Source organism: Entelurus aequoreus, linkage group LG23 (assembly GCF_033978785.1).
Source record: "Entelurus aequoreus isolate RoL-2023_Sb linkage group LG23, RoL_Eaeq_v1.1, whole genome shotgun sequence".
Taxonomy (NCBI): Eukaryota; Metazoa; Chordata; class Actinopteri; order Syngnathiformes; family Syngnathidae; genus Entelurus; species Entelurus aequoreus.
Window position 1 is genome coordinate 21,244,217 of NC_084753.1, and position 15,424 is coordinate 21,259,640.

At 39.0% G+C, this 15,424-nt stretch overlaps 1 protein-coding gene across 1 annotated transcript in view; it reads left to right on the plus strand.

Annotated features, from left to right (window-relative positions):
• LOC133640412 (phospholipase B1, membrane-associated-like) overlaps positions 1–15,424 on the plus strand; it is an 80,370-nt gene that overhangs the window by 1,959 nt on the left and 62,987 nt on the right. Inside the window, 1 exon segment of the mRNA XM_062033805.1 lies at positions 12,429–12,482. Within this exon segment, the coding sequence (XP_061889789.1) occupies positions 12,429–12,482 (54 nt within the window).

Below are 15,424 nucleotides of genomic sequence, written 5' to 3' on the forward strand. Positions count from 1 at the left end.
TTGTAATGAAGAAAGGTTAGCATGTGTACTTGTTTGGTTCTTTTCTTGTTTACAATATTCCCAGCAGCTGAAAATAGGCGCTCAGAAGGGGTCGATGTGGCTGGAACTGAGAGGTAATTAGCCTTCACCTCAAGCCAGGACTGCGAGTGAGCTGAGCTGCAGTTTATATTTCTAGAAGGTCAACGGGCTCATAGTGATGTTACTAGTAGTTGACTGGGAGGTGTTTATTATCATTTGGGGAGAGTCCGCTGCCTGATGCTCACCTGCTAAACACCTATCTGCTCCACGCTGAAGCGCTGACTACATGCGCTATGAATACGCACTGCTGATTGGCTGATAATGCTTCGTGTGTACCAATCAGATGGTTGTGTGGGTGGGACAATGCTGCGTGTGTACCAATCAGATGGTTGTGTGGGTGGGACAATGCTGCGTGTGTACCAATCAGATGGTTGTGTGGGTGGGACAATGCTGCGTGCTGAGACAGACGCAGAGGAGCGAAGCAGCTTGTTAAGACTTTAGCAGCTAAAGTTAGCTTTAGCTTAGAAACTCGTTCGGTACACCCCCGTGCCGAACCGAAAGCCCCGTACCGAAACGATTCAATACAAAACACGTACCGTTACACCCCTAGCAGATACAAATGACACAGTCATGTTTTTGTGTAATGATGACAACGTATGCTCGCGCGGACGATTGACTAGTTGATGGTTTTCTTTTCAAATGTTCGTTCATAGCCGTTGTGTTGCTATGATAGGCCATTTCCGCTCGACACAGTGTGCATACAACAACATTATTAGGCCGTTTATTGAAATACTCCCACACTTTTGACCACTTTTGGCATGCTTTTCCCCCCTCGCTCCACCGCTCGCATCGTCTGCTTTGATCGTCTGCTTTGCGGTCCGCCATGACGGTAGTGTGACGTAAATATGCGACGCGTCGACGCACAAAAACGGCGTCGACGTATTTACGTAACCGATGACGTCGACTACGTCGACGCGTCGTTTCAGCCTTAATATATGTATATATATATGTGTGTGTGTGTACAGCAGTGTTTCCCCCAGAAAATTTGTTAGTTAAGGTGGTGTCTCTCAAGGGAAGGAGGTGGTTGAGTGTGAGGACCAGCGTAACTCGGCCTGTCGCCATCACGTCTCCATCTCATCGCTGCCACCACAGCCTGGGGGGGCAATAGACTACAGACTGGTGAAGTAGGTCGGCTTCGTCGCGTGAGGAAGCCTACAATTTTTGGTTGTGTTTTCCGCTCCATATGCTGAATGCCGATATACTATATATATCTCAATATTTTTTCCGTAAATTAAAAACAATACACAAAACAGTTCTAGTTACCTGAGATACTAAGTATGTCATTATTATGACTTAGTAAATCAATATTTTGACTTACTAATTTACTAAGTCAAAATAATGACTTACTAAGTCAAAATAATTACTTACTAAGTCAAAATAATGACTTAAGTCAAATTAATGACTTACTGTAAGTAGGTGTTTGCAATAAGCGTTTGAAAAAAAGTTAAAAGTGGGGCCACATGCTGACATGTTCAACTCATGCTTAATTTATTACAGCATTTGGGAAGCCTGTCGTTGATTTTTATTATGTAAATGTTATATTTTTTATCAAAATGTGATAGCAGGGACCCTGCCATTCAAAACTAGGCTGCTACATTACTAATGATTAATGTAACTATAGCTGAAAAAATAGTACAATAGCAATAGGAGAGACTATTCATCCCTGAACACCATGGAGTTCATGTAGGCTTTATGATGCAGTTACATTATTATATAAACTATCAGAGACAGAAACTCTTCATTTAACATAATGTCCTTTTTTGCTGCTTCAACACAGAAAAAGGTCAAGTGAAATAACTTAGTTGTTAACTGTAGGTCAATAATGCTTGTCTTTCTCTCAGACAGACAGGGCTTTGCTGTCCGTTTAATGTGGGGCGCACACGCACGCACGCATGCACACACACCGCACAGTGAGCTAACGTTACGCTAAAAGTTAATTACATGCGTACATCCTACATAAACAATGTATGAATACATTATATATCTATATATCTTAGGGACCTATACAGTAGACTGTATCTCTGTTGCTGCTGCAGCAGCAGAGAGTTTATTCTGTCTTGACACTTTGTATTGATATCTTGTATTACATTCTTCCCTTTCCCTTAAATCAGGGGTGTCAAACTTAAATACAGAGTGGGCCAAAATTTAAAACTGAACAAAGCCGCGGGCCAAGGTTGAACAAATTAACCTTTTAATAGGGACCCAAACAAGTTTTGCATTGAATATTGAACAAGCAAGGCTTATATAACTTTATAGTGACATGCTAAATCGAGTTTCAAATAATAATAATAATTAAAAAATATCAATGGCATATCAAATACAATTTCAATAAAAATTGAATGCCTCTTTTCTATTTGCAGCCTTCTGAGGTAAATATCAACATTAACTTTTTCCACAGGCTAATAAATTTGAAAATAAAATAACAATGAATAAACCAACCATTCAGGACCTTAAACTGCTCAGTTTGCAACACACTGATCTAATCTGATGTGCCCAAGCCAGGTACCTGGCATCTTTTCTTGGATGCTAGTTCATTAATGTCGGGGCTCAGGCTTTGAGCTGAGGCAACCTTCATTATCCAACGAAGGTATTTATCAGTCATTATATCTCGTAGTCCACCCGGACCACAGTTTTAGGGGCGTGCCTTAAAGGCACTGCTTTTAACGTCCTCTACGAGCTGTCGTCACGTCCGCTTTTCATCCATTCTAACAACGTCGGTTGAGGGGGGCGAGGTTTGGTGGTAGCGGGGGTGTATATTGCAGCCCGGAAGTGTTAGGGCTGCAAGGTTTTCTGGGTATTTGTTCTGTTGTGTTTATGTTGTGTTACGGTGCGGATGTTCTCCCGAAATGTGTTTGTCATTCTTGTTTGGTGTGGGTTCACAGTGTGGCGTATATTTCTAACAGTGTTAAAGTTGTTTATACGACCACCCTCAGTGTAACATGTATCGCTGTTGATCAAGTATGAGTTGCATTCACTTGTGTGTGCGTGCAAAAGCTGCACATATTATGTGACTGGGCCAGTACTCGTTGGACTGGGTGAAAAGCGGACATGACGATTTTCGGGAGGGGCACTGAAATTTGGGAGTCTCCCAGGATGGTGGCAAGTATGAGAATTAGCGGTGAATGCGGTGTTACCGCGGCACCGCCGCTGTATATAATCGGCGGTGCCTCAAGGGCCAAGTGAAATTACACGGCGGGCCAATTTTGGCCCGCGAGCCAGAGTTTGACACCAATGCCTTAAATCAATCAATCAATGTTTATTTATATAGCCCTAAATCACAAGTGTCTCAAAGGGCTGTACAAGCCACAACGACATCCTCGGTACAGAGCCCACATACGGGCAAGGAAAAACTCACCCCAGTGGGACGTCGGTGAATGACTATGAGAAACCTTGGAGAGGACCGCATATGTGGGTAACCCCCCCCCTCTAGGGGAGACCGAAAGCAACGGATGTCGAGTGGGTCTGACATAACATTGTGAAAGTCCAGTCCACAGTGGATCCAACACAATGATAATGATAATGATAATGTTTACATAATGTATCATAATTATTTTTATATTATATTATAATGTTTATGGAATATGATTGATCAAGTCTCAGTTCATTGCCGGGTGAACACATAGCCTAGTAGTTCAACAGTAATCCCAAAAATTACCCCATTCCAGGTGTCAGGTAAGTGTGGCAGGGCCTTTTCCTGTTTATCACATATTTTGTCCCACATATTTCACGAAGGTGGGCTACACAAAATTGGGTTGGAAAGCTAGACTAAATTTAGACTTGTATATTACTGTATAGCCACTGTCCATCTGATTGTCTAGTTAGCTAACATATATTACACCCCCCCCCCCCCTCCTCCCTACACAATCTGGACTGTGGTCCTAACTTTTTACCCCTGTTGGCTTTTACAATCTTTATCTTCATCATTTATTTTAACTTTATGTTATTCAAGTATGACATTTTTAAATGTAATCAATTTAATTGACAAGCAATTCTATTATGGTCATACTCTTGTTTGCTAGCGGCTACGATTTCAGTACTATTGAAGATCTTTGCTCCTTCTCAACTCTGTGGCAATATTCTTTTCACAAAATACAACCAGTAGTACGTTCATGTTAAATCTTACTTGTGAAAAGTAATCCCCCGATTCCTATTTTCAACAGTCCGCTCATTTGAGCAGGAAAACGCTGAACACCAGCCCGGCATCTTTGTTTTCTACCTGTCAACTGTCAGTTTAGGCTGCTCGCCGGCTTCTCATCACCACTTCAAGATGGTGGCCGAATTTCTCGCGTCACAGCAGCCAATGCTGCTTCTACTTATAAGATGTCTATGGTCTCTCCTCTCTGCCTGCCTCTGTCCTGAGCACTGAATCCATGCGCTCTGAATACGCACTGCTGATTGGCTGTTACCGCTCTGCGTGTAACCAATCAGATGGTTCTGTGGGTGGGCCTGATTGATTGAAACTTTTGTATTAGTAGATTGCACAGTACAGTACATATTCCGTACAATTGACCACTAAATGGTAACACCCGAATAAGTTTTTCAACTTTTTAAAGTCGGGGTCCACGTTAATCAATTCAATGCTGGGTGCTGCAGAGACGTACTGACAGAGGCAGAACTAAGCGTAGCAGCTTGTTAAGACGTTAGCTTAGGCGGTGGCTCTTTGTTGTTAAGGCGGCCGCCTTAACAACACAGTGCTGCGGGAAACCCTGATATATATATACAGATTTTTTTAACACAATGCCATACTTGCCAGCATTGAGACCTCCAAATTCGGGAGATTTTTTTGAGGAGGGAGAGGGGGGGGTAATGGGGGGGTTGAGGTGGGCGTGGTCGGGGTGGGCGGGCCGGGTTAAGGGGGGGGAGTATATTTATACCTAGAATTCACTGAAATTCAAGTATTTCTTATATATATATATATATATATAATGTATTTTATTATATATATATATATATATATATATATATATATATATATATATATATATATATATATATATATATATATATATATATATATAAATAAAATAAATACTTGCATTTCAGTGTTCATTTATTTACACATATACATACAGAACACTCCTCTCTACTCATTGTTGTATTTGAAAGTGCAATGCTTTGCAGCCAGTAGCACAGCCTTTGAAGGAGCGTAGGTATGGGCAGTGTAATATTCTGGGTTGGAGTCAATAACCAGGCGAGGTGACGAAGTTATGTCTCTTTACTTCATACTTCAGAACCGACTCCCACACTTGCCGTCAGGGTGCGCTATACAACGTAAACCGTTGGCCAACCAAAAAGTAACCACAAAACACTATAGTGTTCTGTGGTTACTTTTTGGTTGGCCAAAAAGTGACGACAGGTTGTCCTCACTCAGGTCCGCACGGACCTGGAGGGGGCGTGCCTTAAGTCCGGCTGGAAATCGGGAGAAATACGGGAGAATGGTTGTCCCGGGAGATTTTTGGGAGAGGCACTGAAATTCGGGAGTCTCCCGGAAAATTTGGGAGGGTTGGCAAGTATGCACAATGCGGCCCCCGAGTCAAAAAGTTTGGCGTTAGACCAAAACATGTTGCAGCACAAATACAGTAGAAACAAATGGCACAAGTATAGGGAGATGTTGACATGGTTGAAGGGTTGGTTATGAATATTAACACTGGAATACCCTTAAAAACCGCAGTAAAGGTGGCCTTGTGATTAGAGTGTCCGCCCTGAGATCAGTAGGTTATGAGTAAAAACCCCGGCTGAGTCATACCAAAGACATTACCTGCCTGCTTGGCACTCCGCATCAAGGGTTGCAATTGGGTGTTAAATCACCAAAATGATTCCAGAGCGTGGCCACCCCTGCTGCTCACTGCTCCCCTCACCTCCCTGGAGGTGGAACAAGGGCATGGGTCAAATGCAGAGGGTAATTTCACCACACCTAGTGTGTGTGTGTGTGTGTGACTATCAGTGGTACTTTAACTTTTACAACAAGACGCTTCAAACCTGTCCTTCCCTCAGCCATCACCGGGCCTGTAAGATCTCTTACCAATAAGATGGACGAACTAGCGGCACTAACCCAACATCAGAGGGAATTTCTGGAATGTAGCCTAATCCTTTTCACGGACACCTAGCTAACTCTAGACTTGGACGCTAAACCGGAGTTTTCAGCTGATGCGGGCTGACAAGACAAAGAAAAGTGGTAAGACGAAGGGAGAAGGCTGGCGGTTTTTGTGAACGATAGATGCTGTAATCCAGGGCACATCACTATTAAAGACGAGGGGGAGAACGGACAACTCAACATGGACTTTGTGGACTGATGCTGGCGGAACTGCCTCCAGATCAACAGGGGGAAAAAACTAAAGAAGTACATACACTGCAAAAAGACAGTGTTAAAAAAAAATAAAAAATTGAGGTATTTTACTTGAACTAAGCAAAATTATCTGCCAATAGAACAAGAAAATTCGGCTTGTAAAGACTTTCCAAAACAAGTAAAATTAGCTAACCTCAATGAACCCAAAAATATCTTGAAATACGTATATTCTCACTAATAAGTGTACTTTTCTTGGTAGAAAAAAATGAGACCTTTTTGCTCAATATGTTGAAAAATATTCTTAAATTAAGTAAATGCTAGTGCCATTATCCTGACATAATGTTAAGAGACAGGATTTTTTTTTTCATGCTTGAAGCAAGAAATTATTACTTTAAAAAAGTAGTTTTATACTTGTGAGTGTTGATGACACAGCTTTGCAACAGTTGATATTCTAGTTTCAAGCATGTTTTACTCAATATAGGTCATAAAATCTCAGCAACAAACTGTAATATCTTAGTGAGATAATTTAGGACCAAAACCCTAATATATATAATATAATATATGATATATAAATATATTCTACAAACCCCGTTTCCATATGAGTTGGGAAATTGTGTTATATGTAAATATAAACGGAATACAATGATTTGCAAATCCTTTTCAACCCATATTCAATTGAATGCACTGCAAAGACAAGATATTTGATGTTCAAACTCATAAACTTTATTTATTTTTTTGCAAATAATAATTAACTTGGAATATAATGGCTGCAACACGTGCCAAAGTAGTTGGGAAAGGGCATGTTCACCACTGTGTTACATGGCCTTTGCTTTTAACAACACTCAGTAAACGTCTGGTAACTGAGGAGACACATTTTTTAAGCTTCTCAGGTTGAATTATTTCCCATTCTTATTTGATGTACAGCTTAAGTTGTTCAACAGTCCGGGGTTCTCCGTTGTGGTATTTTAGGCTTCATAATGCGCCACACATTTTCAATGGGAGACAGGTCTGGACTACAGGCAGGCCAGTCTAGTACCCGCACTCTTTTACTATGAAGCCACGTTGATGTAACACGTGGCTTGGCATTGTCTTGCTGAAATAAGCAGGGGCGTCCATGGTAACGTTGCTTTGATGGCAACATATGTTGCTCCAAAACCTGTATGTACCTTTCAGCATTAATGGCGCCTTCACAGATGTGTAAGTTACCCATGTCTTGGGTACTAATACACCCCCATACCATCACAGATGCTGGCTTTTCAACTTTGCGCCTATAACAATCCGGATGGTTCTTTTCCTCTTTGGTCCGGAGAGCACGACGTCCACAGTTTCCAAACACAATTTGAAATGTGGACTCATCAGACCACAGAACACTTTTCCACTTTGTATCAGTCCATCTTAGATGAGCTCAGGCCCAGCGAAGCCGACGGCGTTTCTGGGTGTTGTTGATAAACGGTTTTCGCCTTGCATAGGAGAGTTTTAACTTGCATTTACAGATATAGTGACCAACTGTAGTTACTGACAGTGGGTTTCTGAAGTGTTCCTGAGCCCATGTGGTGATATCCTTTACACACTGATGTCGCTTGTTGGTGCAGTACAGCCTGAGGGATCGAAGGTCACGGGCTTAGCTGCTTACGTGCAGTGATTTCTCCAGATTCTCTGAACCCTTTGATGATATAACGGACTGTAGATGGTGAAATCCCTAAATTCCTTGCTATAGCTGGTTGAGAAAGTTTTTTCTTAAACTGTTCAACAATTTGCTCACGCATTTGTTGACAAAGTGGTGACCCTCGCCCCATCCTTGTTTGTGAATGACTGAGCATTTCATGGAATCTACTTTTATACCCAATCATGGCACCCACCTGTTCCCAATTTGCCTGTTCACCTGTGGGATGTTCCAAATACCGTATTTCCTTGAATAGCCGCAGGGGCGTTAATTAATTTAAAACCTCCTGTCACTCCTGCGTTTACCGGAAACCGGCAGGATGGCCGTGCATGCGGTAATTATTTTAAAACCTCTTCTCACTCCGGCGTTTACCAAAAGGAATCCATAAAATGTAGGCGTGCGCTTTGAGTATGATGTAAGCATACCATCATGAAAAGCACATTTAATTAAAAAAAACGTTATTATGGTCTTACCTGTACTTATAAATGGAGTCCATTTGCAGCTCCTTCTGACCAAAAGCATCGATAACTTGTTTATAGAAGTCTTCCTTATTTTCTTTCTTCAGTTTTAAAAGTCTCTGTTTCGATGGAGATATTCCTTTAATTATTACCTCCTGCTTCGATTGAAAGTCCAGTTTAGAAAACTGTTTTATTTTAGATACCGGTATGTAATCCTCCATGTTAAAAGTTCAGGCAGAGGAAAAAAAAAAAATCTCTTGCTGCGTGTGTTCACTTCTTCTGCAGTACCGGAAGTCACAAGAAGGATCACTAGCGCGGCAGCACCCTCTACCACCAGGAGGCAGGAGTCATTTAATGACTTATACAGTATTTCACACACGCAGCTATGGTATATTAATAAAACATAGCTGCTTACTGTTCTCTTTAGCATACTGTACCGGTATTCAATAGCTTGGACCTTAAATCCTACTGAAAAGCTCTTTATCTTTTTTCCTTTGTGCGATTGTAAACTACTGAAAGCAGCTTCCTCCATTTTGAAAATGAGGACAGATGCGTCACTCGTGACGTAACGAATTTGACCCGGTGGAAGTTCTAGCCATATGCTAAATATTTTGCGAAACGAGTTTGACCCGGCGAAAATTATAGACATGCGATAATAAAATTAATATTTTGCGAAACGAATTTGATCCAGCTTCAATAATAAACCGGCGATAAGGCCAAGCATGCGTTAATTATTTTGAGGAACGAGTTTGACCCGGCAGTAATTCTAGACGTGCGAATACTATATTCCCTGCGCCAATTCAAGGAAATACGGTAAGTGTTTGATGAGCATTCCTCAACTTTATCAGTATTTATTGCCACCTTTCCCAACTTCTTTGTCACATGTTGCTGGCATCAAATTGTAAAGTTAATGATTATTTGCAACAAAAAAAAGGTGTATCAGTTTGAACATCAAATATGTTGTCTTTGTAGCATATTCAACTGAATATGGGTTGAAAATGATTTGCAAATCATTGTATTCCGTTTATATTTACATCTAACACAATTTCCCAACTCATATGGAAACGGTGTTTGTACATATACTACATATACTCTACATTTAAGTGCAGTCAAGAAGGAACATATGCATTATACAGTATAATAATATAATCTTACTTATATTTCAGTTTTTGCAGTGTACTCAGAGCTCATTCTCAAATTACTGTACTGTTTTAATTTCTTATAACTTATAATAGTAACTACAAAAGACAATTTAAGTAAAAATTGCTTGTGAATGCTGAAAAGCCGAACTGAAATGCTAACAGTTAGCACGCTAGCCGGATAGCGTCAAGTAAGAAAATACAAAATGACCTAAAAAGCTGGCATGTTAACATTCTAACATTAGCATGACAACAGTTAGCATGTGTCAAGTACCAAAGTATGACTGAGGTTTATACATGCAAAATTATCTAAAAAAGATAGCATTTTTGTTGGTAAAAGTGTGAGAGATTATCATCATACTTCAACATCTCTGACATGTAAATGCTGCCTCTTTGCTAGGTCAGCATTGCAAAGAAGAATATTTTCTTTATTTACTGACTCTGGATAAATAAGGCTAAAACAAACATAAATAAATGTCAACTAGAATGTTAATGTTTTTATAATACATTACTCAGGAGGCTTAGCATCGTAGACAGGAACCGAAAGTACTGTATTTTGCGGGCTACAGAGCGCATCTGTATTTAAGTCGAAACTCACCAAATTTGAGATGTTTTTTTAAAATTTTTTTTTAATATATTAGCTGCACCAGACTATAAGCCACAGATATATACCGGTACGAACGATTTTGTAAATGTTTATTTACATACTTTAATTGTTTCCAAACGGTGCCTGTCACACAGCAGTAAAACGGCTTATCGAACAAAACAGAAGTCATCGCCATGGACCCACTAGCTGTAGAAGATAGCCCTCCAATCAGCTAAACAGACTCAATAGGTCATTTTCCACCAAAAGCGTTAGTTCCTGGAACCTCTAGTTATGGTATTTTTTTATTTATTTTTTTCATAAAGAAATACAATCATGTATGCTTTTGGACTGTATCCCTGCAGACTGTGTTGATCTATATTGATATATAATGTAAATATTGTGTTTTTTATGTTGATTTAATAAAAAAAAATTAAAAAAAGTATATATATATATTTTTTTTACATTTCTTGTGCGGCCCGGTGGTTGGGGACCACTGCCCTGTGGTACGAAAAATACAGAAATTACAATGTAAAGCATTTACCTCTTTCAACATACTGAAGAGCACTTTGAAATTATTTTTGGTCTGTTCTGATTGGCATCTTGCCAGCTCATTAGATCCACCATGTTCAATGAGCCAAGTTACGAATAATGGCGTTGAAAAAGCAGATAGTCCTAGTTATGCTATCTCCCACAAGCAGGGTAGTGTGGGAGAAGAGTGGATGCTTCTGGATGGAGAGTGGCCGTGCCAACAACCTGAGGGTTCCTGGTTCGATCCCCACCTTCTACCAACCTCGTCACGTCCGTTGCGTCCTTGAGCGAGACACTTCACCCTTGCTCCTTATGGGTCGTGGTTAGGGCCTTGCATGGCAGCTCCCGCCATCAGTGTGTGAATGTGTGTGTGAATGGGTGAATGTGGAAATACTGTCAAAGCGCTTTGAGTACTTTGAAGGTAGAAAAGCGCTATACAAGTATAACCCATTTACCATTTACCAGGCTTCTCAGGCAATGTGCTGAGAGGGGTTACTATCACACTAGGCTGGGCAGCACCAGGACATGTTGATGTGCCTATTTGGGTCAATACGGTGTGTTATTACTGTGTCTTGCAGCACTGGTTTGCCCTCTCAGTACAGTTCTTAAATGTGTGTTTGTCATAATTAACAGTGCAGCACAGTACAAACGGTCCTACCAATTTTCAAATAATCTCATGCAATGATGATTATTATCTTTGAGGAAAGTTAACGGCAGTACAAGCTCATATCTCCATAAATATAATCATGATTGAAGTTTAATTTTATATCGTTTTTTGTAGTGTCTGTGAATTTGAGTGTGAATTATGATAGCCCCAGTTGTAATAAAGAGAAGGAAATTAGTTCATTGCATCCAACATGATAAAACACGGTTGCAGTGTTGGTTTTCTTAATCGGTTGACCTCGCTTTTTAGCCTTGTCTTAACAGAAGAGATAGAAGATAGTCAATCTAATCAGTTAGTAAACTGTGATGACTCTGTAAGGACGAGCTGATTATTATCCAGCGAACAAAAGGCAACCCAATTTCACGTACAGCAACGATGCACTGAACTTAGCGTCACTTCTTTCGCCGCCTTTGAGAGCAGCCGACACCAGTTCTAAAAGTGTAGCGCATCAAGCGAAAGTCTATTAATGTCGGCATCAACTAATGGTGTGAGAAAGCGGATAATAAAGATAGTGCTTTTGTCACTTCATCCCCAGTCAATGACTTACAGTCAGCCTGTAAAGTGACGTGATAACCGGGTCAAGAAAACAGGTCACGTTTTTTACCAATGGTTTACTAAATACTGTCATTGTGCTACATAATTAATGTGTGCGGTTATTTTATGACTTGTAAATTCCACAGTGGCAACAAGTCATTTTGTTAGTTCTATAACCCGTAAAGCCCGCCTCCTTGGACATATTTATGACAGCATTACATTTATTGACTAGCTAACTAGAACAACTGATAATGAGACAGGTCCGCAAACCTTGACAGAGCGATCCAAACCATAGAAAGACCTCCAAGGACAAAGATATATGAAGATTAATTGTGAGAAAAAATTTATTGTAAAGGAAAAAAAGATGCTGTTTTTGGTCACGTTCCTAATATTCTCTTGGACATCAGGTTATTTTTCTTTTTTACATCCATGCTTTACAAGAAATAGGTAATTTCGGAGTGTTGATATTGGATTTTCTCTGCTGCTTTTTAGTAACCGGGCTGCCTTGTGATCAGATGCTCCACTCGCAGTCACCGCCTCTGAATGGTAGGTCTATACATGCAACACATATATATATATATATATACATATATATACGTTTCCTGACTGGCTGGCTTCTAAGTTGTTTTTTATTGTGAAGTGAATTTATTTATGAAGAGTTCCAACTATTGCCATCTTAAAACCAATTTCTGAATTGTGCAGGCAGGTACAATTTTAACTTGGTCTGTCAAAATTAATGCGTGAAAGCAGATTAATCTGTCATCATTAATAATAAGTAGTGCTGTCACGTGATTAATTTGTTTAATCGGATTAATCCAGGGTCTCTGCAGGTTTCAACATGTCGAATTCAAGACTTTTTAAGACCATCTTGAAAATAATTTAAGACCATTTAATAAAATACAACGACAAAGTAAAATCACAGGTCCAGAATGAATTTTAAGTATATGAATTCATTCACTGCTCTTTCACATTGGAAAACAAAATGGTTAAACTAACTAAATACACCAGGAGCTTCTCTAGTGTAAACTAATTGAAAAAAATATTAGCAAACATCGGAACAGCCAATTTTCAGATCTGCCATAAAGTGTTTTCTTGCAAAAGGTGCAGCGTGCTTCATGTCAAGTGTTTTCATGAAACATCAACATCAGCAATGGTAGAGGAAGGCACTAGGGCTGCAACTAACGATTAATTTGATAATCGATTAATCTGTCAATTATTACTTCGATTAATTGATTAATAATCGGATAAAAGAGACAAACTACATTTATATCCTATCCAGTATTTTATTGAAAAAAAACAGCATACTGGCACCATACTTATTTTGATTATTGTTTCTCAGCTGTTTGTACATGTTGCAGTTCATAAATAAAGGTTTATTAAAAATAAATAAATTATAAAACAAAAAAAAACAACTCTGCGCATGCGCGTAGCATAGATCCAACGAATCGATGACTAAATTAATCGGCAACTATTTTAATAATCGATTTTAATCGATTAGTTGTTGCAGCCCTAGAAAGCACAACATTATATTGTCTGTGAAAGGGACAGTTAGCATCTCTGCTAAAGCTAAATGGTTAACTTTGGTAATGTTTTATTCAGCTGTTGGAATTGAGCAAACCGATAAAAACATGCGTAGTTACGTTACAGCGTCCTCAAAAATCGAAACATTTCAAAGCGAGACTGAAGTTTATGCATGTTTTAAATAAAAGTAACATCAATAGATATTTAAGACCTTTCAAAATCGTATTTAAGACCTTTTATGAGATTCTAGCAGAATTGTAGGCATTTTAAAGCCTTAAATTTAAATTATTGGATTTAAGACTTTTTAAGACCCAGCGGATACCCTGTTAATCACACTTCCATCCATCCATCCATTTTCTACCCCTTGTCCCTTTTGGGGTCGCGGGGGGTGCTGGAGCCTATCTCAGCTGCATTAATTTAAATAAATTAACCAAATACAGAACACAATATTTGGACAAAAGTGCAATTTAATTGTCAGAATGTCTTACAGGAACATTTAAAAAATGTTTTAGGTTACTTGAATGCACTACAATTATGTATTCGAAACTTGGTAACAGTTGTATTTATTGTGCAGTTAGGGTGTATTTTGAAGTGAAATTTGTCAACGAACACACACCTCTTAAATCTCCTCACTCGTCTTTGGACTGTCGTATGCATTGACCTGATCACTGACTGTAAATCAACCTGTACCGCCTTTCAGGTAACCATTCACGGTTAAGCTAAAGGAGCCTGTAGTCACAATAAATAAATATTTATTTGTGATTAACAACATGAGTTAACTTGGTATTTTTAACAGCCCTAATAATAAGATAATAAAGTTTAACGCAATTAACCCATTTGCTGCACAAAACGAGCAGTGTTGCCAACTCGGCGAGTTTGTCGCTAAATCTGGTGACTTTTGTGGTGCGCGACCAGTCTTCCTCTCAGGGAATAAAACACACTGGTCAATCCCAAGTTCTTTTGGATGACATACAGTATATGCACTGCAAAAACTGAAATCTAAGTACGATTAAATATCTCAAATAAGGGTGGTATTTGCTTATTTTCTGTCTAATAAGATAATTCTTCTCACTAAGCAGATTTTATGTTAGTGTTTTACCGTATTTTTCGGAGTATAAATTGCTATGGAATATAAATCGCACCGGCTGAAAATGCATAATAAAGAAGGAACAAAACATATATAAGTCGCACTGGAGTATAAGTCACATTTTTGGGGGAAATTTATTTGATAAAACCCAACACCAAGAATAGACATTTGAAAGGCAATTTAAAATAAATAAAGAATAGTGAACAACAGACTGAATAAGTGTACGTTATATGACGCATAAATAACCAACTGAGAACGTGCCTGGTATGTTAACGTAACATATTATGGTAAGAGTCATTCAAATAACTATAACATATAGAACATGCTATACGTTTACCAAACAATCTGTCACTCCTAATCGCTAAATCCCATGAAATCTTATACGTCTAGTCTCTTACGTGAATGAGCTAAATAATATTATTTGATATTTTACGGTAATGTGTTAATAATTTCACACATAAGTCGCTCCTGAGTATAATTCGCACTCCCGGCCAAACTATGAAAAAAACTGCGACTTACAGTCCGAAAAATACGGTACTTGTTTTAAGGGTTTTGGTCCTAAATGATCTCAGTAAGATACTACAGCTTTTTGCTGAGATTTTATGACCTATATTGAGTAAAACATGCTTGAAACTAGAATATCAACTGTTGCAAAGCTGTGTCATCAACACTCACAAGTATAAAACTACTTTTTCAAAGTAACAATTTCTTATTTCAAGCATGTCAAAAACAAATCATGACTTTGACACAATTGTGTCTCATATTAAAACAGATGACAGCCAGATGGACTTTGCTGTTTTATTTTCAATGAAACCATAGAAAATATGTACTCATATAGTAGTACAATTGTTATTAGTGAGAATATACTTATTTTAAGGTA